The 24808-nt window shown below is 44.6% G+C and overlaps 1 protein-coding gene across 2 annotated transcripts in view; it reads left to right on the top strand.

Annotated features, from left to right (window-relative positions):
* The window catches only part of MTRR (5-methyltetrahydrofolate-homocysteine methyltransferase reductase), a 1123497-nt gene that overhangs the window by 386992 nt on the left and 711697 nt on the right, over positions 1 to 24808 (top strand). For both annotated transcript variants that reach the window (XM_040431866.1, XM_040431867.1), the window contains exon 8: positions 8443 to 8531. In XM_040431866.1, the coding sequence (XP_040287800.1) occupies positions 8443 to 8531 (89 nt within the window). The remainder of the gene's footprint in view (positions 1 to 8442; positions 8532 to 24808) is intronic.

The raw sequence follows: 24808 nt of genomic DNA, 5'->3' as shown, positions 1-24808 counted from the left end.
ACTATTGAAGGGGCGGGCACTGTTGAGGTCAATGTTAACGGGGCGGGCACTGTGGAGGTCACTGTTATAGGGGAAACTGTCGATACATTTTTACGACCCACTGAAACATAAAATTAAATAGATGAACTATACCTGTGCAAAGCCAGGTCCTTTTGCTAGTCTCCTATATATATAAAAATGAGTTTCTGTCTATCTAGACGTTCTTAATGCGCGACTAAACGGCTGGACTGATGATCACCAAATTTGGCACACGTACATCAGGTGTCGGGAAGGTTTTAGACCAGGTCTCAGCTCTCTAGGACTTGCCGTTCCTGAGAGATTCCCAAAAATGACCTGCATTAGCCAATAGAAGCCTGCAATTCTTTAACTCATATCCCAACTGCCATACACACGGTCACATCAGCCAATAGAAGCTTGCTGGTCCTACTACAGGTTGCCATAACAACTGATCACAGGTTTCAGCAGGTCGCAGGTCCTTAACCTGTTACGGACACAGAGCCTACAGGTACGCCCTGATGTCCTGGTACTTAAGGACACAGGCGGGCAGTGATGGGAACAAGGTGCCTGTTCAAATCATTGAGCAGGCACCTTGGTACAATGCCCAGGGGGGTCCATCCTGTGACCTCCCCCCGTGTCAGCGATCGCATCAATTCAGACTGCGGATTGCTGCATTTCCGGGTTATTCGGGTCTCTGGTGACCCTATAACCCGGAATAGGACGGTGATCGGTAGTTTTATAATACACCACCAATCACCGTCCTGCGATCCTGAGAGGTGGCAGTCATGCCACCTCTCAGGATCGCTTCTGATTGGCCCGTTGGGCAGGTGGGTGGGCGCAGCGGTAATTTTGAATTGCTGGAGCTCCTCTCCCCGCTCATGCAGGTCCGTGGAGCGGGAGAGAGAGGAGCTCGGCTGTACTATAAGTTTTTTTGTGAGGTAGAGTTAGGGGAAAAAATAGTTTTTTTTATTGTGGTCTAGATCCCCCAGCTTTTTTTTTTTTTTATGCATGCACTGACTGTGGCCGGCACTCTTAGCACATCGCCCACCCCTGATCAGCGCGTTTGAATCTTCTTTTCTTTTTTTTTTATTTACACTTTGGGATTTTCAATTTTTTTTTGTTAGTTGTTTTTTTTTTTTTTCTGTTAGGTGTAGGGCAAAGTACGCGAACACCCATCCTCCACACACATGCACACTGAATAAAGTTTTCCACGCACACACACACACTCCCCTATGGCCCGCCGGACGTTCTCGGCCGAGGAGGCATACGCCATGCTTGCCTCCGAATCCGAGAGTCCCAGTGAGGACGAGGATGACCCCACTTTCCTCTTGTCATCTGTGTCCTCATCATCTAGCGATGATGATGAGCCCCCGAGGCGGCAGAGACGCCGCCAGGCGGAACAAAGGGACCACCATGCCAGGGACACTGTGGCCCCCAATAGTACGTGCAGCACTGGGGCTCGTACTAGTTTTCCGTCCCACCAGATAAGTCCACCTGAGCCCCCTACCGGTGAACTTGTCTGGTGTACCCCAGAGCATTTTGAGCCTGTGATTCCTAATTTTGTTGGCCAAGCAGGAATCCAGATTCCCACAGCGGGCTTCACTGAATATGACTATTTTAGTCTTTTTTTTCAGTGACCACTTTGTGAATCTGATGGTGGAGCAAATGAACCTGTACGCCCAACAGTTCATTGCTCAACACCCGGGCTCCTTTTTGGCTAGGGCCGGTTGCTGGACCCCGGTCAGTGCAGCCGAGATGAGGACGTTTTGGGCCTCGTGCTGCACATGGGCCTAGTCAAAGAAACCAGTGTCAGGCATTACTGGAGTTGGGACATCCTTTACCAGACCCCACTTTACAGTATGGCCATGACACGTACCCGGTTTGAGGCCATCCGGAAATGCCTGCATTATGCAGATAATGCAGCATGTCCCCCCCAAGGTGATCCTGCCTATGACCGCCTGTTCAAAATCAGGCCGATCATCAATCACTTTGGGGCCAATTTATGTACCTGGAAGTGAGGTCGCGGTTGATGAGTCTCTCATTTTCCGCCAGTATGTTCCCTCTACGCGGGCGAGGTATGGCATGAAGCTGTACAAACTTTGTGAGAGTACCTCAGGGAACACTTACAAGTTTTGTGTGTACGATGGGCAAGATTCCTGTATTCAATCCCCAGAATGTCCCCCCACTCTGGGTGTTAGCGGGAAACTCTTGTGCGACCTTATGCACCCACTGCTAGATAAAGTTTACCACCTGTACGTGGATAACTTTTATACTAGATTTCCCTTGTTCCAGTCTCTCGCCGCCAGATCCACGTCCGCTTGTGGGAACGTGCGGAAAAATCTACACGGCCTCCCTATCCACCCCCTCCAGGTACCTATCTCCAGGGGTGAGACCCGTGCCCTTACCAGTGGAAACCTGTTGCTGGTCAGATATAAGGACAAGAGGGATGTCCTTGTACTGTCCACAATTCACGGTAACGGCATCACCCCTGTCCCTGTGAAAGGTGTCGCGGCAATGTTCCTCAAGCCCGATTGTATCGAAGACTACAATCGGTATATGGGAGGAGTTGATCTCTCTGATCAAGTCCTCAAGCCATATAATGCCATACGCAAAACCCGGGCAGGGCATGATACAAAAAAGTTGCGGTCTACTTGGTACAGTTTGCCTTGTACAACTCTTTCGTGCTGTCCCGGAGCGCTGGCAACACAGGGAAATTCCTGCAGTTCTATGAGGCAGTCCTCAAGGACCTGATCTTTTCTGACCGGGAAAGAGCAGGCCGAAGTACCTCGGGAACTGGAGGCGCCCGGATCGTCCCTGGCCAACACTTTCCAGGTGTGGTCCCCCATACTGGAAAGAAGGGACGGTCCTAAAAAAAAGTGCAGAGTGTGTAACAGGAGGGGGATACGGAAGGACACCACCACTCAGTGTGACACGTGCCCCGATCATCCGGGCCTCTGCATTGATGGTTGCTTCAGGGAGTATCACACTTCCATGGAGTACTAAATTTACCCCCTTCCAATTTAATTCCATTTAGCCACTGACAATCGGAAAAAAACTATGGTTCTCAGACTTGAGCCACTAAAACAAAAATATTTTTTTTCAAAAATATTATTTTGTAACACTAAAATAAAAAATAAAAAAGTAGACATATTAGGTATCGCCGCATCCGTAAGAATCTGCTCTATAAAAATACCCCATGACATAACCCCTCAGATGAACACGGTAATAAAAAAAGTGCAAAAAAAGGTATTTTTTTGTCACCTTACATCACAAAAAGTGTAATAGCAAGCGATCAAAAAGTCATATGCCTCCCAAAATAGTGCCAATAAAACCGCAAAAAATGAGCCCCTACCTAAGATAATCGGCTAAAAACTAAAAAAAAACAACTGACTCTTAGACTATGGAGATACTAAAATGTTTTTTTTTTTTTGTTTATAAAAGGATAATATAGTGTAAAACCTAAATAAATTTTAAAAAAGTAGACATATAAGGTATCGCCATGTCCGTAAGAATCTGCTCTATAAAAATACCCCATGACCTAACCCCTCAGATGAACACTGTCAAAAAAATAAAATAAAAACATGTCCCATTTGAAGAAACTTTGATGCACCCCTAGAGTAGAAACTCCATAAAAGTGACCCCATCTAAGAAACTACACCCCTCAAGGTATTCAAAACTGATTTTACAAACTTTATTAACCCTTTAGGTGTTCCTCAACAGTTTATGGCAAATGGAGATTCAATTTCAGAGTTTCTATATTTGGTAACCTTGCCTCACAAAAATGTAATACAGAGTAACCAAAAATCATATCTACCCTAAAAATAGTCCCAGCAAAACTGCCACCTTATCGCGTAGTTTCCAAATTGGGGTTACTTTTATGGAGTTTGTACTCTAGGGGTGCATCAGGGGAGCTTCAAATGGGACATGGTGTAAATATACCAGTCCAGCAAAATCTGCCTCCCAAAAACCACACGGCGCTCCTTTCACTCTATGCCCTACCGTGTGCCCGTACAGCAGTTTACGACCACATATGGGGTGTTTCTGCAAACTACAGAATCAGGGCAATAAATACTGAGTTTTGATTGGCGGTTAACCCTTGCTTTGTTACTGGAAAAAATGGATTAAAATGGAAAATTTGGTAAAAAATTTTAATTCTGAGATTTCATCTCCATTTGCCAATAACTCTTGTGGAACACCTAAAGGGTTAACAAAGTTTGTAAAATCAATTTTAAATACCTAGAGGGGTGTTGTTTCTTATATGGGGTCACTTTTATGGAGTTTCTACTCTAGGGGTGCATCAGGGGAGCTTCAAATGGGACATGGTGTAAATAAACCAGTCCAGCAAAATCTGCCTTCCAGAAACCACACGGCGCTCCTTTCCCTCTACACCCTACCGTGTGCCCTTACAGTAGTTTACGACCACATATGGGGTGTTTCTCCAAACTACAGAACCAGGGCAATAAATATTGAGTTTTATTTGGCTGTTAACCCTTGCTTTGTTGCTGGAATCAATTGATTAAAATGGAAAATTTGCCAAAAAAGTGAAATTCTGAAATTTGCCATTAACTCTTGTGGAAAACCTAAATGTTAATGACATTTATGAAAATCAGTTTTGAATACCTTGAGGGGTTTAGTTTCTAGAATGGGGTCATTTTTGGGTGGTTTCTATTATGTAAGCCTCACAAAGTGAATTCAGACCTGAACTGGTCCTTAAAAAGTGGGTTTTTGAAAATTTCTGAAATATTTCAAGATTTGCTTCTAAACTTTTAAGCCTTGTAACGTCCCCAAAAAATAAAATGTAATTCCCAAAATGATCCAAACGTGAATTAGACATATGGGGAATGTAAAGTAATAACTATTTTTGTAGGTATTACTATGTATTATAGAAGTAGAGAAATTGAAACTTGGAAATTTGCTAATTTTCCAAATTTTTTGTAAATTTGGTATTTTTTTTTTATAAATAAAAATTAATTATTTTTCTCCATTTTACCAGTGTCATGAAGTACAATATGTGATGAAAAAACAATCTCAGAATGGCTTGGCTAAGTCAAAGCGTTTTAAAGTAATCACCACATAAAGTGACACTGGTCAGACTTGCAAAAAATAGCCTGGTCCTTAAAGGGACACTGACAGGGCCAAAAAACATATTAAGGTATATATATGACCATACAGGTCTTATAAAGTGTATAAGAATCATGTAAGTATCCCCCCTGTCCACCTTATAACTACAGTAATGTGAAGTTTTATAACCTGCTGGAATCGGGTTCAATCTGCCCAAGGGGCGGTGTTTCACCTCAGCTTGCGCCCAGCCAGCCTCGCCACAACTGCCGTTTGAAGCGCCGCCCAGCTCATCAATATTCACTTTGCTGGGCATCTACTAGTGTCCCCGGCTATCTTCAGCGCATGCGCCCGGCACCCTCACTGGCCGGGATCGCATCGCGCCTGCGCACAGTCTCACTATTAAAGGGGTGCGCACTGTGGAGGTCATTGTTAAAGGGGCGGGCACTGTGGAAGTCACTGTTAAAGGGGCGGGCACTATAAATGTCACTGTTAAAGGGGATGTCAGTGTTTAAGGGGCGAGCACTGTGGAGGTCAATGTTAAAAGGGCAGGCACTGTGGAGGTCATTGTTATAGGGTCAGGCACTGTGCAGGTCACTGTTAAAGATGCAGTCATTGTCAAAGTGGTGTGCACTGTGGAGGTCAGTGTTAAAGGGGTGGTTACATTAGAGGTCACTGTTATGTGACACATAAAATGATATAGATGAAGTTTCTGTCTATCTGTTCTTTATGCGCGACCAAATGACTGGACCGATCTTCACCATATTTGGCACACAGGTACATCAGGTGTCCGGGAAGCTTTTAGACCGGGTCTCAGCTCTCTAGGACGTTCCTGAGAGATTCCCCAAAAATGACCTGCAGCAGCCAATAGAAGCCAGCAAGCCTTTCACTTAAATCCGAACTGCCATTTACACGGTCACATGTCCCTTATTAGCCAAATGAAGCTCGCAGGTCCTACTCCACGTTGCCATAACAACTGATCACAGGTTTTAGCAGTTCTCAGGTCCTTAAATATTCAGTCATATGATGTATGACGGCACAACTCCACTGCTACATGCATGGGGGGCAGGGGCCACTATTAAACGGACGGGCACTGTGGAGGTCACTGTTAATGGGGCAGGCACCATGGAGGTCACTGTTAAATGGGCAGACACTGTGGAAGTCACTGTTAAAGTGGTGGGTACTGTGGAGGTCACTGTTAAAGGGACGGCCACTATGAAGATCACTGTTAAAGGGGTGTTCAATGTTAAAAGGGCGGGCACTGTGGAGATCACTGTTAAAGGGGTGGTCATTGTTAAAGGGGCTGGCACTGTGGAGGTCAATGTTAAAGGGGCAGGTACTGTGGAGGTCACTATTAAAGGGGAGGGCACTGTTAAAAAGGTGTCACTGTCAAAGGTGCGTGCATTGTGGAAGTCACTGTTAAAGGTGCGGGCACTATGAATGTCACTGTTAAAGGGGTGGTCATTGTTAAAGGGGTGGGCACTGTGGAGGTCATTGTTAAAGGGGCTGGCACTATGCAGGTCACTGTTAATGGGGCGGGCACTGTAGAGGTCACTAATTAAGGAGGCGGCCACAATGAAGGTCACTGTTAAAGGGGTGGTCAGTGTCAAAAGTTCAGACAGTGTGAAGGTCACTGTTAAATGGGCGGCCACTGTCTCTATCCGATCTTGCATCTGGGTAACATACTCAATGACACTTTTATGTGGAGAGGGTTGTTGTTCCCACGCGTCTTTGGCCACGTCCAAGAGACCGCAAGGGTGTTTGTCATATAGCAGTTCGAAGGGTGAGAAATCAGTAGAGGCCTGGGGTATCTCTCGCACTGAACATGAGATAGGGCAGAAGGAGGTCCCAGTCCTTCCCATCTTTAGACACTACCTTTTTCAACATATTTTTTAATGTTTGGTTAAACCGTTCTACCAGACCATCCGTTTGCGGATGATAAACGGACGTCCATAGTTGTTTTATGTGCCGCAACTTACCTCATCACCTTGGACATAAAAGGGGTCCCTTGGTCTGTCAGAAGCTCTTTAGGTAGTCCTACTTGGCAAAACATCTCCATTAACTCCTTAGCTATGAGTTTGACCGAGGTATGTCACAGTGGCACTGCCTCCAGGTACCGAGTGGCATAGTCTAGAATGACTAAGATGTGTTGATGCCCTCTGGCGGACTTCGGTATTGGTTCTATGAGGTCCATAGCTATTCGGTCAAACGGTACTTCGATAATCAGTAGAGCTACTAGGGGACTACGGAAATGTGGCTTGGGGCTAGTTATCTGGCAGGTCAGGCAAGGCTTACAAAACTCTTCCACTTCTTTGAATATGCTGTGCCAGTAAAACTGCTGTAGAATACGATCCTGAATTTTCTGCAGCCCCAGGTGACCCCCGAGAATGTGTTGGTGGGTTAGATCTCCATGTCTCCCACCATCACACTTAGCGGGGTTGTCTCCTCCTCTTCCACCGAAGTGGCGGTCACCCCTACCGCTGGCCTTTTGGTCTCAGGTTCCCAGGGTTGGTAATAATTCACACCATGCGGCAATTCTGCCTCAGAGTCCTTTCTGATAGTAGCACAAACCTGTTTTCACGCCAAACAGGTAGCAAGCCTTCATCCAGACACAAGGCTCCCAGATCCCAACACAGAGACCTGGCTTCTGAGCCCAGCTGCCTATTTAAGGACAGCCAGGTGCTGCCAAAACCCGGACCGGCATTTAAAATCCGGTCCGGTATTTGACCTCACCTGGTTGTAAATCAGCCCAGCAGCACATGCTGGGAGGAAAATACCGGTTTTCCCAGACCAAACCTCTCACTGTGTCACAATATATATAAAGAAAAAGACAGCAGCACTTCCATACGGTGAAAAAATGTGTAGTCCTTTATTCACCCATGCTTGACGTGAAGTGCCACGGTCTTCTTTTTATTTATCTTTGATGTTTGGATACATCTCAAATGCTGGCACTCCATTTTCTTTGTTACTGATAGTGCTGCCCTGATCTATTACTTTTATATTGAAAGAAATCTGGCAGAATAACTACCTTGTCTCTTCTACACAATGAGATTAGTCTAAGTGTATATCTAGTACTATGATACATGCATTGTTCCTGGGATGGGTAAGAGAGGAACTTCTTCGTTTAAAAATAATTATGCAGAAATTTTGGCTCAAAAGGCACATCTTACGCATATCGAGCGAAAAAAAAAGGAAAATCCCAGATTCGGCAATTTGTGCCTTTTTTTTTGACAGATTTTTGGTGCAGACACAATAGTAAATCCAGGACTTTGTCTGAGAGCTGAGGCTCCTAATAACGATGAAATCAGATCAAACCACACATTTCACTATCTTGGCATATACATGATTTCACTACAAAGTAATAATTTTGCAGTTTTCTTTTCATAGGTGTGGTCATACCTGATTATATTCCAGAAAGATGTTCTTTGCAATACCTGCTGACATGGTGTCTTGAAATATGTGCATTGCCGAAGAAGGTATGTTACATAGTTTTTCTCAGATCATTTATACCACATTAATTGTTAGATGAATTAAAACACTCAATGACCTTTTACTATTGGATACGTATCTAGCCTTTTTTAAATGCTGTCATAGTAAAGTCCTGATCAAAAGTTTAAGAGCATTTGAAAAATGGCAAAAAAAATCATATTTTACATTGTTGGATCTTAACAAGGTTCCAAGTAGAGCTTCAACATGCAACAAGAAGAAATGAGAGTGAGACCAAAAAAAAATTGAGCATTCAATTAATTCAAAATAACGATTAAACTGCTTACTCTTGGGGTAGGGGTATTCCACAGTTTGACTACTCTTAACTTAGTTAACTTACCACGTGGGTACTAATTCTGTACCTATGTGCATATTTTGTCCCCTAGTCTCTGCATTTTGTAGCTTCAACACAAGACTTTTGTTGTACAGTATCAAATGCTTGTGCAAAATCCAGATATATCATATATGCCCATGTGACCAACATCCAGATTTGCACATACTTCCTCATAGATGCCCAGAATGTTGGTTAGGCCTGACTGGTTTTGCATGAATTCATGATGGTTATCCGTTACAAATTTTATTACCGTTATATATACTTTTGCACAGGGGTGTGGCTAAATGCTCAAATACTTATCTCCATGTAGCTGTTCCGGCCTGTTTCCTGAGTTGTATGCTGCTCAGCTGAGGCGGTGTAAGGATGATTACGTTATCACACCTCCTGTGCTGTTCTCTGACAGGCTACATGCACTATACCTGAAGCTTATCAGAGGGAAAGGTGGGGCAGGAAAATATTGCTCCTATGCCCCGATGCAGCACTCAACTGCATCGCCTCACCTCGCCTAATTGGAGGTGTTCGTATGGCAAATGAAGCCCTGTGTGCGCACCTTGCTTAGGCTACTTTCACACTAGTGTTAAAGTTTTCCGGTATTGAGTTCCATCCTAGGGGCTCAATACCGGAAAAGAACGCTTCAGTTTTGTCCTCATGCATTCTGAATGGAAAGCATTCCGTTCAGTATGCATCAGGATGTCTTCAGTTTCAGTCACTTTTACGGTATTTGGCCTGAGAAAATACTGCAGCATGCTGCAGTATTTTCTCCTGCCAAAATTCCGGAACACTTGCCGGAATGTCGGATCCAGCATTATTTTCCATTTAAATGTATTAATACCAGATCCGGTACCAAGTGTGACGGAACAACATATCCAGTTTTCCAGTCTGTGCATACGCAGACCTTTTATAAATGTGAAAAAAGATAAATACCGGATCCGTTTTTCCACATGACACCAGAGAGACTGATCCGGTATTTCAATGCATTTGTCAAACGGATCCGGAAACATAGTATCCGTTTGAACACGGATTTCCGGATTCCTCCTACGCTAGTGTGAAAGTACCCTTAGGGGCCCAGCCATAATTGCGACCACATGGTTACTGACATTTAATTTAATTTTTTTATTTCCTAGCATAAGCCTTAAGCACAATTGGCTCTATATATAATATATAATCTATATTCTCATTTTCTCAATATACAATACCAGGCCAATTTTTGCAAATCTGACGTGTCATTTTATATGGTTATAACTCTGGAATGCTTTAACTTATCCAAGCCATTCTGAGATTGTTTTCTTATGACACATTGTACTTCATAAGAAAATCAAAATGGTGGCTCACTCCAAACGAGATATGGGAACAGGTGCTATTAGCCCAATTAGAGGGACACCCACCCTCTGGTAAAGTCAAAAATGCAAGCTATAGTAATGGGCGAGCACACTTCATTTGGCAATTTAGTAAAATTTCATTAAATCACACAATAGTAATTTACACACGTGTATAACATGAGAATATAAAACAATATAAAACAATGTGATAAAATACACAAAAATCCAATGAAAAACCAAGTGCAAGGTATATACTTCATAAAAGCTGACACCACCACATATGTCTGGCAAAGTCCACAAGATATTACAGCTGCTATTGGGATAGTTCCTAATTCGCACAGTAATCAACTAGTTATATTGTGCTAAAGTTCTGGATGATGTTGATTAAAATCCTATAAGGATAAGTCCATATATAAATGCAGGTATATGTCCCAAATGTTTGCTGTGCAAATATTCAGGAACTTGAATGTTCCAAAGATCGTTGGGAAATCAGTCTCTTGATTAGTATACTCCAATAGTCATTAGTGTTTTTTTGGCCACATGTATTATGGTCAATATGTTAATACCTTATAGCTTAAGCTTAAATCCTCTTACCTTCCTCGACGTTTCTGGCGAGGGTCGGGCGGCGCGAGACAATGCCGGCGTCTCACTCCGTACTCCTCTAGCCGGCTTACCCGAAATATCGCGGGAGTTCGGACGGGACTTCAGTGTATGCTTCGTCCGTGCTTCTTACTCTTCCGGCTTGGTACAGAGGAAGGAATCTTTTCGGTCTGTGAATCTTAGTACCGGTAATATTTAGACTGTCCTTTGAATTCGATTTTCATAGCGTGGCCACGCTTATAACTGCGGAGGTGCTTTTTACAGGTATCCGGTCCAGACGCGTTTCGGGAATTAGCCTTCTCTTCATCAGTGGTATCGAGACACCTGTTTGCCTCAGCCTTTTATTTCCAAATGAGCACCCAAATTTTGGAGAACTGGATTTCCGTCTAGAAAAAGGGACTTCTCCTGCGTTTTTGTGCATGCGTTTTTCATGCGTTTTTTTGGTACATGTGCGTTTTTTCTGCAATATGTTCCTTTTACCCTCGTGGACTTATGGTATAAACAAATTTGCTATTTGTAATTGCCTTACAGAGTTATGTCATTTTCAAATTTGTCATCACATAAATATACTTTCATGACCATAAATGGTTATGTCTTAACATCCTATTTCAATACCTATTCTTCGTGCATACTGTAATATTTAAAATACCAATAAACATTTTATCAATAAAAAAAAAAATTGTTTAAAATATAAATTTATTAACAAGAATTTTTAAAAACATGAAATTCGAGGATAAATTCATGGCGGATCCTTTAAAAATGTCTTTCTAACTTTTAATTTTTAAAGTTAGAAAGACATTTTTAAAGGATCCGCCATGAATTTATCCTCGAATTTCATGTTTTTAAAAATTCTTTTTAATAAATTTATATTGTAAACAAAAATTTTTTTTATTCTTAAAATGTTTATTGGTATTTTAAATATTATAGTATGCACGAAGAATAGGTATTGAAATAGGATGTTAAGACATAACCATTTATGGTCATGAAAGTATATTTATGTGATGACAAATTTGAAAATGACATTACTCTGTAAGGCAATTACAAATAGCAAATTTGTTTATACCATAAGTCCACGAGGGTAAAAGGAACATATAGCAGAAAAAACGCACATGTACCAAAAAAACGCAGGAAAAGTCCCTTTTTCTAGACGGAAATCCAGTTCTCCACAATTTGGGTGCTCATTTGGAAATAAAAGGCTGAGGCAAACAGGTATCTCGATACCACAGATGAAGGGAAGGCTAATTCCCGAAACGTGTCTGGGCCGGATCGGATACCTGTAAAAAGCACCTCCGCAGTTATAAGCGTGGCCACGCTATGAAAATCGAATTCAAAGGACAGTCAAAATATTACCGGTACTAGGATTCACAGACCGAAAAGATTCCTTCCTTTGTACCAAGCCGGAAGAGTAAGAAGCACGGACGAAGCATACACTGAAGTCCCGTCCGAACTCCCGCAATATTTCGGGTACGCCGGCTAGAGGAGTACGGAGTGAGACGCTGGTATTGTCCCGCGCCGCCCGACCCTTGCCAGAAACATCGAGGAAGGTAAGAGGACTTAAGCTATAAGGTATTAACATATTGACCATAATACATGTGGCCAAAAAAACACTAATGACTATTGGAGTATACTAATCAAGAGACTGATTTCCCAACGATCTTTGGAACATTCAAGTTCCTGAATATTTGCACCGCAAACATTTGGGACATACACCTGCATTTATATATGGACTTATCCTTATAGGATTTTAAAGGGTTTCTATCACTTGGTATCACATATTTAGCTTTCAGACACTAGCGATCCGCTAGTGTCTTCTCTAACAAACCATCCTAATATGATAGGTTTTGGGGCAGCCGTTTTGCTAAAATAACAACTTATATAGATATGCTAATGAGCCTCTAGGTGCTATGGGGGCGTCATTAACACCTAGAGGCTCCGTCTACCTTCATAGACTGTCGCCGCCCAGCGCGTCCCTCCAGCCCGCCCATCTCCTGCTGAATGCGATCCTCTCCGTGCGCGTCTCTGTTCTGCGCATGCGCAGTGAATGTCTGACCGCTTCCCTGCTCAGACATCTCCACTGTGCCTGCGCCGATGACATCATAGTGCTCCGAGGAACAGGCGCAGTGGAGATGTCTGAGCAGGGAAGCGGTCAGACATTCACTGCGCATGCGCAGAACAGAGACGCGCACGGAGAGGATCGCATTCAGCAGGAGATGGGCGGGCTGCAGGGACGCGCTGGGCGGCGACAGTTTATGAAGGTAGACGGAGCCTCTAGGTGCTAATGACGCCCCCATAGCACCTAGAGGCTCATTAGCATATAGATATAAGTTGTTATTTTAGCAAAACGGCTGCCCCAAAACCTATCATATTAGGATGGTTTGTTAGAGCAGACACTAGCGGATCGCTAGTGTCTGACACCTAAATATTTGATACCAAGTGATAGAAACCCTTTAATCAACATCATCCAGAACTTTAGCACAATATAACTAGTTGATCACTGTGCGAATTAGGAACTATCCCAATAGCAGCTGTAATATCTTGTGGACTTTGCCAGACATATGTGGTGGTGTCAGCTTTTATGAAGTATATACCTTGCACTTGGTTTTTCATTGGATTTTAGTGTATTTTATCACATTGTTTTATATTGTTTTATATTCTCATATTTTATGTTTTATATTCTCAAATTGCCAAATGAAGTGTGCTCGCCCATTACTATAGCTTACGCTGTACTTTATGTTAGTGATAAATTTGAGTCAATATGTTTTTTATCTTTTTTTATGAAAAAAAATCCCAAATTTCCTGAAAATTTAGAAAAATTTGCAATTTTCTAAATTCGAATTTCTCTATTTTTAAGGCAGTTAGAGATACCTCATAAAATCATCAGTTTACATTTCCCATATGTCTACTATTAAGTTGACATCATTTTGTAAATGTCCTTTTATTTTTTTAGGATGTTAGAAGGCTTAGAATTTTAGAAGCAATTCTTAAAATTTTTAAGAACATTTCCAAAACCCGAATTTTTAAGGACCAGTTCAGTTATGACGTCACTTTGTGGGGCTAAGGCTACTTTCACATTTGCGTTTTTCTTTTTTGGTATGGACATCCGGCAGAGGATCTCAATACTGAAGAAAAACGCTTCAGTTTTGTTCCCATTCTTTGTTAATGGGGACAAAACCGAACTGAACAGAGTGCACCAGAATTCATTCCGTTCCATTTGGTTGCATTTCCATACCGGACACCGCTTTTCTGTCTGGCATGGGATGCGGAGCAAAACGGATCCGGCATGGGATGCAGAGCAAAACGGATCCAGCATGACACACAATGCAAGTCAAGATAGTTTTCAATAGAAAACTGATCGGGCGCCCATTGACTTATAATGGTTTTAATGCCGGATCCGTTATTGCTATGTTAAAGATATTGCAACTAGATGACAGCTGGCGAAGAACCGGTTCTACTATCCTGAATTGGGGGGGGGGGGGGGGATCATTGAGCCCAAACACTCCTGAGCATCTCTGTTTTTTGTTCTAGTCTTTTCTTTATTTGTCTGTGTCGTTCTCTAATTCACTACTACAAAGTACAATAGGAATGAGACAATATCAGGGCATCTACCCCGGGAGCCCACTAGGGATCATATCAGTCTATAATATTAAGGCTCTCTCGGGGATGGCTGCTATTGTATCCCACGGAGGCGGACGGCTAATACTGACAGCTTAGTTGGGTTTTTGTCAGCCTCTGTATGTTCATGGACACTACAACTGGTAAATTACTTTGCACTTGTAAGAATGGATACCAATGGTAGCAGTGCGACACTGCCTTTGTTTGTATGTTTATTCTTTAAATATTTGAAAACTTAATAAAAACTGTTTAAAAAAAAAATATTAAAAAGATATTGCAACTGGATCAGTTCATAACAGAAGCACTTTTTCTGATCTCTGCCAGATCAGGCAAAAATGCATATGTGAAAGTAGCTGTCACGAGTAATGGGGAGGGGATAACATCAAATGACACGCAGAAGGAATAGACCGGAGTCTAGGCCTCAAAGCTAACGGAGAGGGATGGTGACCTCCTAGGAATCCCTAGACTTCTCCCTTACTCCTGCCAGTATGAGTAGACCCTGAAGGTGGAAATGCTCATACACTGGAACCTAGGCCCTGAAGACCCTGGAAGGCCCTAGGAATGGTGGCAGGAAATCAGATTACATGTTCCTTCCCAGATGAAGGAACCAGCGTCTCCCTGAGGCCTAGACAACAACACACACAATCAAACAACAAAATGCAAGACAAAATGCACTTAGCTTAAGGCCGAATTGAGGAGCAGGAGATCCAAAGGAACAACAAACCAGCTCAACCAACTCAGCAGGAAAAATCAACCAAATGGTAAGCAGTGCGAGTCAGAACTAAATAGGCCTCAGTAATGACTACAAGCTGCACCTGACAAGAGGTGTGGTTATTACCAAACAACAACACAGAAAGGAAAAAACCCTCACGTACCCTCACGTACCCTCACGTGCCGCCAGTCTCTCTGATCTTCTCACCTCTGTCATGGGAGGCACCGTGATGGTAACCTTACATAGTAGAAACCCTTCAATTTATTCAAAACTGGTTTTACAAACTTTGTTAACCCTTTAGTTGTTCCACAAGTATTAAAGGAAAATGGAGAAAAGGAAACATTTTTAAATTTCACTTTTTTATTTTTTCCAGATTTTCCATTTTAATCCATTTCTCCTGTAACACAGCAAGGGTTAACAGCTAAACAAAATTTGATATTTTTTGCCCTGATTCTACAATTTACAGAAACGCCCCATATGTGGTCGTAAACTGCTGTATGGGCACAACATAGGGCTCAGAAGGGAAAGAGCACAAATCTGGAGGGCAGATTTCACGTTGGAAGACCCCCTGATGAACCTCTACAGTAGAAATTCCCAAAAAAGTTACCCCATTTTGGAAACTATACGATAAGATGACCGTTTTATTGGTACTATTTTGGGGTTCATATGGTTTTTGATTGCTTAATATTACGCTTTTTGGTGAAAAAAAAAAAGGTCATAAAAATATGCTGTTCTGGCACAATTTTTTTTTTCTTTTTTTCAGGGTATTCAACTAACAGAATAGATCGCATGTTATTTTTATAGACCAGGTTGTTACAGATACAACAATACCAAATATGCCTATTTTTTATTTTTATTATTTTTTTGTTTCGGTTTTACGTAATAAAGAATTTTAGGAAAAAACAAACAAACATTTTTTTCATTGTCTTCATCTATTGAAAACCATATTTTTTTTATTTTTCTGCCGGTCGTCTGGTGTAGAGACTTGTTTTTTGCAGGAAGAGTTGGTGTTTTTATTGGACCATTTTTGGATACACATGGTTTTTTGATCGTTCAATATTACAATTTTTGGGGCAAGGTAACCCAAAAATGGCTGTTCTGGCACAGTTTTTATTTTTTTTACAGCATTCACCTGAGGGGGTAAATCATGTTCATCTATTTTTATAGAGCAGGATGTTACGGACGCAGCAATACCTAATGTGTCTACTTTTTGTTTTACAAAATAAAAGCATCTGTGAAAAAAGAAATCATGTTTTTGGGTCTCCATTTTCTGAAAGCCATATTTTTTTTTCTGCCAATCATTTTGTGTAGAGGATTGTATTTTGCAGGAAGGGTTGTCATTTTTATTGGTACCATTTTTGGGGTACATAAGATTTTTTGATTGTTCAATATTACACTTTTTGGAGCAAGGTGAGCAAAAAATGGCCATTTTGGCAGTGATTTTATTTTTTACGGGGGTAGATTATGTGATTTTTAATTTTTTTTTATAGAGCCAGTTGTGACGGACTGAACCATCACTGGGGCTGCTGGAGAAGCGGGAGGGCCAGCCTCCTTCCTACAGACTATGGACCCAGAACTATGGAGACCCCCTCAGACCTTTTCGGGTTACAAGGAACTATGAACCCTGATTTATGTGTGGAATTTATATGCCACATATTTACTATTGCCCATTAAAAAGGCATGGTGTGGATTCAGCAACACAAAAAGGGTTAACTCTGCACTGAGACTCCCACTGATTGTGTTAGTGATGGGATTAAGATAGCTGACTCTAGGAGCAGCCGACTCCTCGATGAGTAGATCACCCTATGATAGACTCTGGAGATAATCCCATCACATGTGCCTCCTCTCTCCCTATTCATTCATTCATTATGGAGGGGGTGAAGATGTCTGTTTGCATGTTGTTCATAGTGGATTGCGTTATGTTGTTAGACTTCTTGAACTGTATATATACAGAGTTGATCTTCAATAAAGTGAGCTCCTGTTTTACCCTCAACATAGAGTGTCATCTCATGTGTGGGGGAACAGCTATATTTACTCTGGGGATTGCTATCGGTATTATACTCCCCTGGGATTACAACACGGTTCTACCCACTGTAAGTTGGATCCTGGTCTTGGGCCCAGGGTGGGTGGAAGACTGTGAGACCTCAACCAAGCGGTTCGTGGGGTCGGCAGTGATTATGGTGTCAAGTGGAGTGCTTGGAGCCCTCAGGAAGCACTAGGAGCATCCATCAATGGAGGTACCCAGTCGGGGTGCCAGGAGATCCGTTACACCAGTCATTACAGGTACAGAGATATCTAATATGTTAATTTTTTTTCTTAAGTTTGACAGTAAAAGCATTTTTGAAAAGAAAAAATCTTCTTTTTTCTGAAAGACATATTTTTTTTTATTTTTTGTGCGATTGTCTTATATAGAGGCAAATTTTTTTTTGGGATGAGGTGACTGTTTGATTGTTACTATAATGGGGTACATAGGACTTTTTGATCGCTTGGTGTTACACTTTGAGGCAAGGGGACCAAAAATGACTGTTTTGGCACTGTTTTTATTTTTCTATGGTGTTCTCCTGACGGGGTGGATCATGTGACATTTTTATATAGCAGGTTGTTAAGGATGCAGTGAATACCTATTATGTCTGTTCTTTCTTTTGTTTTGTTTTTTCAATTTTTTACAATCTTATATGTCTTTATTATGTGAAAGGGGCTCGTTTTTTATTTACTTTAAACTTTTTTTTAACTTTTTTTTTTTTTTCCTACTGTGGGACTCAAGGGCGAACTGAGCGGTCGGGCACTTCGGGCGTGGTCCGAGGGCCTGGCCAGGAAGGGGGCCCGCGGCGGCAGGTCACAGTGAGATGAACGCTTACATTGTGGAACCGTTCATCTCCATAGTCATCTGTATCGTCGTCCTCAGGACAGCGATACAGATGGCTGTGCTGTGGGGCAGGGGAAGGAGAAGGGTCTCCCTTCCCTGTTCCTCTGATAGGCTGCAGGCCTTGTGCTGGCAGCCTATCAGAGGCCGGTTCAGGCGGCATGATGATGTCATCACGCCGCCTGAGCCGTACAGTTCGGGACACAGGCCGGAAGAGGCCTGCATCGCAGCGGGGGTAAGTAAAAGTGTTTTTTTTTTTTTTTATACCGGACTATCTGTTACTGGCACATAAGGGGGAAGTAGAGAGGCACTTGTTACTGGCATATGGGAGGGGGGAGAGAGGCACTTGTTACTGGCACATGGGGGGGAGAGAGAGGCACTTGTTACTGGCACATGGGGGGGAGGCACTTGTTACTGGCACATGGGGGGAGAGGCACTTGTTACTGGTACATGGGAGGGGGAGAGGCACTTGTTACTGGTACATGGGAGGGGGAGAGAGGCACTTGTTACTGGCATATGGGAGGGGGAGAGAGGCACTTGTTACTGGCATATGGGAGGGGGAGAGAGGCACTTGTTACTGGCATATGGGAGGGGGAGAGAGGCACTTGTTACTGGCATATGGGAGGGGGAGAGAGGCACTTGTTACTGGCATATGGGAGGGGGAGAGAGGCGCTTGTTACTGGCACATGGGAGAGAGAGGCACATGTTACTGGCACATGGCGGGAGAGAGAGGCACTTGTTACTTGCACATGGGGGGGAGGCACTTGTTATTGGCATATGGGGGGAAGAGAGGCAATTGTTACTGGCACATGGGGGGAAGAGAGGCAATTGTTACTGGCACATGGGGGGAAGAGAGGCAATTGTTACTGGCACATGGGGGGGAAGAGAGGCAATTGTTACTGGCACATGGGGGGAAGAGAGGCACTTGTTACTGGCACATGAGGGGAAGTGAGGCACTTGTTACTGGCATATGGGGGGGAGCGAGGCACTTGTTACTTTACATATGGGGGGAGAGAGACACTTGTTACTCGTATCTGGGGGGGAGGCACTTGTTACTGGCACATGGGGGGCTTATTACTAGCACATGGGGGAAGAGAGGCACTTGTTACTTGCACATGGGGGGAAGAGAGGCACTTGTTACTGGCACAATATTATAGGGCACTATAAGGGCTTCTACTGAGGCCACAAAGAATGGGTATTTTACATGCGGGGGCGCTGTGTGGTACCGGTATTATCAGGGTTATTATCTGTTTCTGCAGTATAGTATTGGGGAGCACAGCGGCATAGTATTGGGGGTAGTAGGATGATTTGTCCAGTAGATGGTAGGATGATGGAAAATGGAGACAAAATGGTGGTCTGGTCTGAAAGGAGAAGACTAGGACAGAGAACATCTACATAAAAAGAGACGTCACTGGATGTAAGAGGTATGGGGCGCTGTACTTCTGTAGTGATGGGATCAGGGGCGTAATGATTGCGGTACGACCGCGACCGGGGGGTGGAGGCGGGATATGGGTATGGCTGGAGGCGGGTGGGGCCTGGAAGGGGGCCCTTGATCTATTTTGCCTGGGGGGCCTGAGGGTTCTCAGTCCGCCCCTGGTGGGACTTCAACGTTTGGCGGTCTGATCCCCTCTACAATGCATTACCATACATGTGTATTTTAATGCATTGACTTGTGTATGAGATTCAGACTGAGGGATGGATCTCATAGGCTTCCATAGGAGGAAAGCCCCAATGTCTCTAAGGCATTGGGCAGTGGCATACATATAAAAGTAAGGGCCCCATAGCAAGGATCAAACCAGGCCCCCCCACACAGGACAGAAGGGTTTCCGCTTAAACTCCTTTCAATGACCCTTGGACCATTTTTTCCACTGCTTCAGTTGCTAAAAGTTGTTCCTTCAGAGGGCAGAGTGCTGACCAAGTTTTCACTCCCAGTAGAAAGTATGATCCCAACTGGGCCCCCTTTTGCCTTGGGCCTCATAGCAGTCACATGGTCTGCTGCTATGGTAGTTACCTCCCCTGGCATCGGGCTGCCGTTCCAGCCACCGGTTCACCGCAACGCGCGGACCTGATGGGGTTGGGGGAGGGTGCCTGTACCCTCTGCAAACCCCATGCATTCCGCGATCAGTGTTGACAGCGGAATACAAAGGGTTAATATGTATGTATGTATTCACCGATGCTGGCGTATACATCAGGGGCTCGGCTGTCAGGAACAGCTGGACCCCTGCTGCTGATCAAGCAGGCGCAGCTTCTGCAATTAGAACTGCTCTTCCCAGTGGCCTGTCTGACCTAGGAAGAAGTGCAGCGCTGTCTTAAAAAGATTACCGTATTTTCGCCCTATAAGAAGAACTCCACACCCTCAAAGTGGGGGTAAAATGTTAGTGCGTCTTATGGACAAATACTAATGAGCGTTTCCATTCCGGGTTCTGTACTCACCGCTTCCTGGTCTTCGGCCACTCACTCTGAGCACAGCGTGAGGACGCCGGCGCACTATGTCCTCACGCTGTGCATGTCTGGTCACATCACAGTGCTTGGCAGGAAGAATGAGAGCGCTGGATGTAAGGGGGCGGCGTCTGGAGCAGGAGAGGTAAGTTTATTTTTTTTATTTTTTTTTATCTGATCTGACTATGGGGTCATTCACAAGAAGGTCTGATTGGGGGTCATTCTGATTGGGGGTCTGAGCTGAGGTCTAATGAAAAATATAATTTTTTTCTTATTTTTACTCTGGTTCCGTCTTATGGGCAGTTGCATCTTATAGGATGAAAAATACAGTAAAATAGATGATCCCCAGGTCTAGATGGCATAGACCCCCGCATCCTGAGAGAGTTAAGTAGTTTAGTAGACAGACATTTATTTCTAATATTTAAGGACAGGGAGTGTACCACAGGATTTGTGTTTAGCAGATGTGGTGCTAACATTCAAAAAGGGGTCAAAAACAGAGCTTGGAAACACCGTGTGAGGCTTTTCTAAAAGATGCTATTCTGGAATATCTCAATGAAAATGAGTGAATAACGCCTTATCAGTATGCCTTCATGAGGGATCGGTCCAGTCAAACTAATTGAATCAGTTTTTATGAGGAGGTAAGATCTAGACTTGACTGCGGTGAGTCAATCGATGTCATATATCTTAACTTCCATAAATAATTTGATACTGTGCCACATAAAAGGTTAGTACTGTACATAAAATGAAAATGCTTGGGGGGAAATGTACATATGTGGGTAAGTAACTGGGTCAGTGATAGAAAACAGAGGGTACACACTCATATTGGGTCACCGTCACTAGTGGGGTACCTTAGGGGTCAGTATTGTGCAGATGACACTAAATTTTGTAAAGTGTTTAACACCAAAGAGGACAGTATACTGCTATAGATGGATCTGGTTAGATTGGAGGCTTGGGCACAGAAGTGGTAGACTAGGTTTAACACTGACAAATGTAAGTTTATGCACATGAAAAGGAAAAATACATGTCACCAGTACGTACTAAATGGTAAAACATTGGGTACCTGTGACATGGAAAAGGACTAAGGAATTTTAGTGAACTGCAAACTAAGCATTAGAAACCAGTGTCAGGCAGCTGCTGCCAAGGCCAATAAGATTATGGGGTGCATCAAAAGGGCATAGATTCCCATGATGAGAACATAGTCCTGCCACTTTACAAATCACTAGTCAGACCACACATGTAGTATTGTGTACAATTCTGGGCTCCTGTGAACAAGACAGACATAGCAGAGCTGGGGAGGGTTCAGAGGAGGGCCACTAAAGTAATACCTGGAATGGGTGGACTACAGTTTCCAGAACGTTTGTCAAAATTAAGGTTTTTCAGTTTAAAAAAGACTACTGAGAAGAGATCTAATAACTACGTATAAATATATCAAGGGTCAGTACAGAGATCTCTCCCTTGATCTATTTATTCCCAGGACTGTGACTCTGACAAGGGGACATCTACTACTTCTACTACACAAACGTAGAAGAGGACTCTTTGAGGTAAGAGCAGTGAGACTATGGAACTCTCTGCCTGAGAAGGACAAGCCGTAACCCCTTCAAACAGCTAATTGACAGGTGTCGGACTCCAGTGAGGCTGGACAAATAGAGGGAGGCCGACATGATGGGTTTTGGGTAAAGGGGCGGGAAGTAAGGGGTTAATAGGGAGCTAGAGGGGCTGTCTGAGAAAAGGGGTGGGGTGTAGTTAATAAAAGGGGGTGGTCGCGTGCAGGGAGGCATCATTTTAGCAAAAGTGAGGAAGAGTAGGCAACTCAACTCGCTCACCATGTCCGACGTGGAGGAGGTTCTGGCGAGGCTGAGGGCGGCAGCAGAGGCCCGAGGTTCAGGCTGGCTACAGGAAAAGGTAGCCAGCTTGTTGCAGGGGGAGGCGGTGGGTAATGTCAGCCCACCGCCGAGTGAAAGACGGCCATGGCAGGCCAGGCCGCCGACGCGCCTGATAATCGAGGACACCCCCAGGGTCCAGCCCCTCCGTGGACCCTCCGGGCTGGGGGGAACATTCACAGCCCATTTCTAAGTCCTCCCGGCTCGGGACGAATCCAGGCGTGTGGCGGGACTCTGTGAGAGGTGGGGGGGACCCCCCAGCGTGCGGCAGCAGACGGCAGGGCTGAAGTACCGGGTACTGCAGGCTCCTCCCCTTCTGTGGGCGAGGGGTGCCTGCACGTCAGGGGAGAGCCTACAACAGCAAGAAGCACGGGGCTGTACACCAGAAGGTGGCGCCGGTGCACATGCCCCTCCAAGATGGTGGACAGCCCATAGCTGGCCCTTCCGGATTATCGATTGGCGAAAGGATCCAGGTCAGCTCAGAGTGCGTCCAGCGCAGAAGATGCTGGGACGCCGGGAGAAAGTGACACGTCATCACCGTCAAGAGGGTTTGTGTCGGTGCTGTCTGAAGTGGAGCGGCGGGAGTCCGGATCAACGGCTGCGGGGTTCACAGCGCCCGGACAGCCAGGTGAGACAGCATTGGGGACGCTTCTTGCTTTATTTCAGGGTACTGGTGTGGGGGGATTTGGGGGTGGTCAGTCTGAAGTGATCAGGGGGTTGGGTCGGTTGTTATGTGGTTTGGCGGGCGTGGGGTCAGGGTCGGTAGGGGCAGGGCCTTTGCAAGCTTGGGGGTTGGGACGAGGGTTGGGGGAGAGACTGCGGTTGGTGGTGGGGTAGCGGTGCAAACGCAGATGGGGGTTGGGGGGTGATTGGCGGCGCGATTGGTGTGGGGATATCTGTGCAAACGCAGGTGGGGGGTGAGGATGATAGGCCCAGGGTGGATGATGCGGCTAGGGGGAGGTGTACGTGTGCTTTAAGGGCCCCTTGGGGGTGCACTTGAAACAGGAAATGAGGGACAGGATATGGAGGTGGGAATACGTGGATATTTTCTCACTTCTTCCTCTAGAGCGGTTTAATTTGGATATGGGTAGGAAGGATGTGGGGAAAAAGGAGGAGGAAAAGAAAACCTTTGGGATTTGGCTTCAGTCTTTCGCTATTTTGGCGAGTGTGATTGGTGAAAGGGCGCCGGACAGTTGTTCTCCACTTTTTTGCTACCTGGATGCCATAGGAGAAGCTTAAAGGGTATACGGGGTTTCAGGGTGGTTGCGGTATGACGAACAGTTAAGTCAGAGGAAAGCGGTCCGCCCCAACATGCGGTGGGACCATAAAGATATTGGGTTGTGGATGAGGGTGATGGCAGGGGCAGCTTTTTCGGGGGGAGCAGAGGGGGGTGGGTCAGTCCGGATTTCTGGGGAGAATGGATGGGCCTTTTGAGGATTTGCCTATGGCGAACTTATGGGTTTCTCCGTTGGGGGTGGTTCTGAAAAAGGAGCCGAACGCTTTTCGGTTGATCCACCATTTGTCGTTTCCAAAGGGGGCGTCTGTGAATCATGGGATTGATCCGGAGCGGTGTTCAGTGGTGTATACGTCCTTTGACACAGCGGTTGGGTGCGGAAGTTGGAGCCGGGTACTCTGTTGGAGAAGACGGACATTGAGGCGGCATTTCGTCTGTTGCCCGTTCATCCGGGTAGTTTGCATTTGTTGGGTTGTTTTTGGAATGGGGGTTATTTTGTTGACCGGTGTTTACCAATGGGGTGTTCTGTGTCTTGTGCGTATTTCGAAAAATGTAGCTCCTATTTGGAATGTGTGGTGAAGGACTTGTCGGGGTGCACCTCACTTATTCATTATTTGGACGATTTCCTGTGTTTGGGTCCTGCGGATTCCAGGGTATGCGGGTTGTTGTTGGCATCGTTGCAGTCGGTGTTTGAGTCGTTTGGTGTGCCGGTTGGGCCTACTATGGAATTATTGGGTATAGTATTAGACACTGTGCGGATGGAGTGTAGGTTGCCTGAGGACAAGTTGGGGGACCTGAGGGCTGCGGTTCGGACGGCGAGGGGCGGGCCAAAAATTCATTTGAGGGAATTGCAATCTTTGTTGGGGAAGTTGAATTTTGCTTGTCAGATTATTCCGATGGGCCGAATTTTTTGTAGGAGGCTTGCGGCGGGCACGGGAGGTGTGGTTTCGGGGCATCATTTTATCTGGCTGGGTAAGGAGTTGAGAAGGGATTTAGAGGTTTGGGACTTAATTTTCGGTATTGTTTTTGGGTCATATTGTTGAAGAGGATTGGTCGGTGGTGAGGGTGAATAGTTGTTTGGTTTTTGGCTTTAAATTGCGGGGCCTTCGGCACGTTACGAAGACGTTCTTAGTGCGGCAGGTGTTAAAGGGTTTTAGGTGGGGTGGGCGATTGGTAGACGGTAGGAGGCCGGTTTCTTTTGATTTGTGGTTGTGGGTGGGGGTTTGTGTAGGTTCGGTGTGCAGGTCAGCAAGTGATGTGCGGTTATTTAGGTT

This window comes from Bufo bufo, chromosome 5 (assembly GCF_905171765.1).
Source record: "Bufo bufo chromosome 5, aBufBuf1.1, whole genome shotgun sequence".
In the NCBI taxonomy this organism is placed as follows: Eukaryota; Metazoa; Chordata; class Amphibia; order Anura; family Bufonidae; genus Bufo; species Bufo bufo.
The sequence above is the reverse complement of the archived record's forward strand: the minus strand, read 5'-3'. Positions and strand labels throughout refer to the sequence as shown.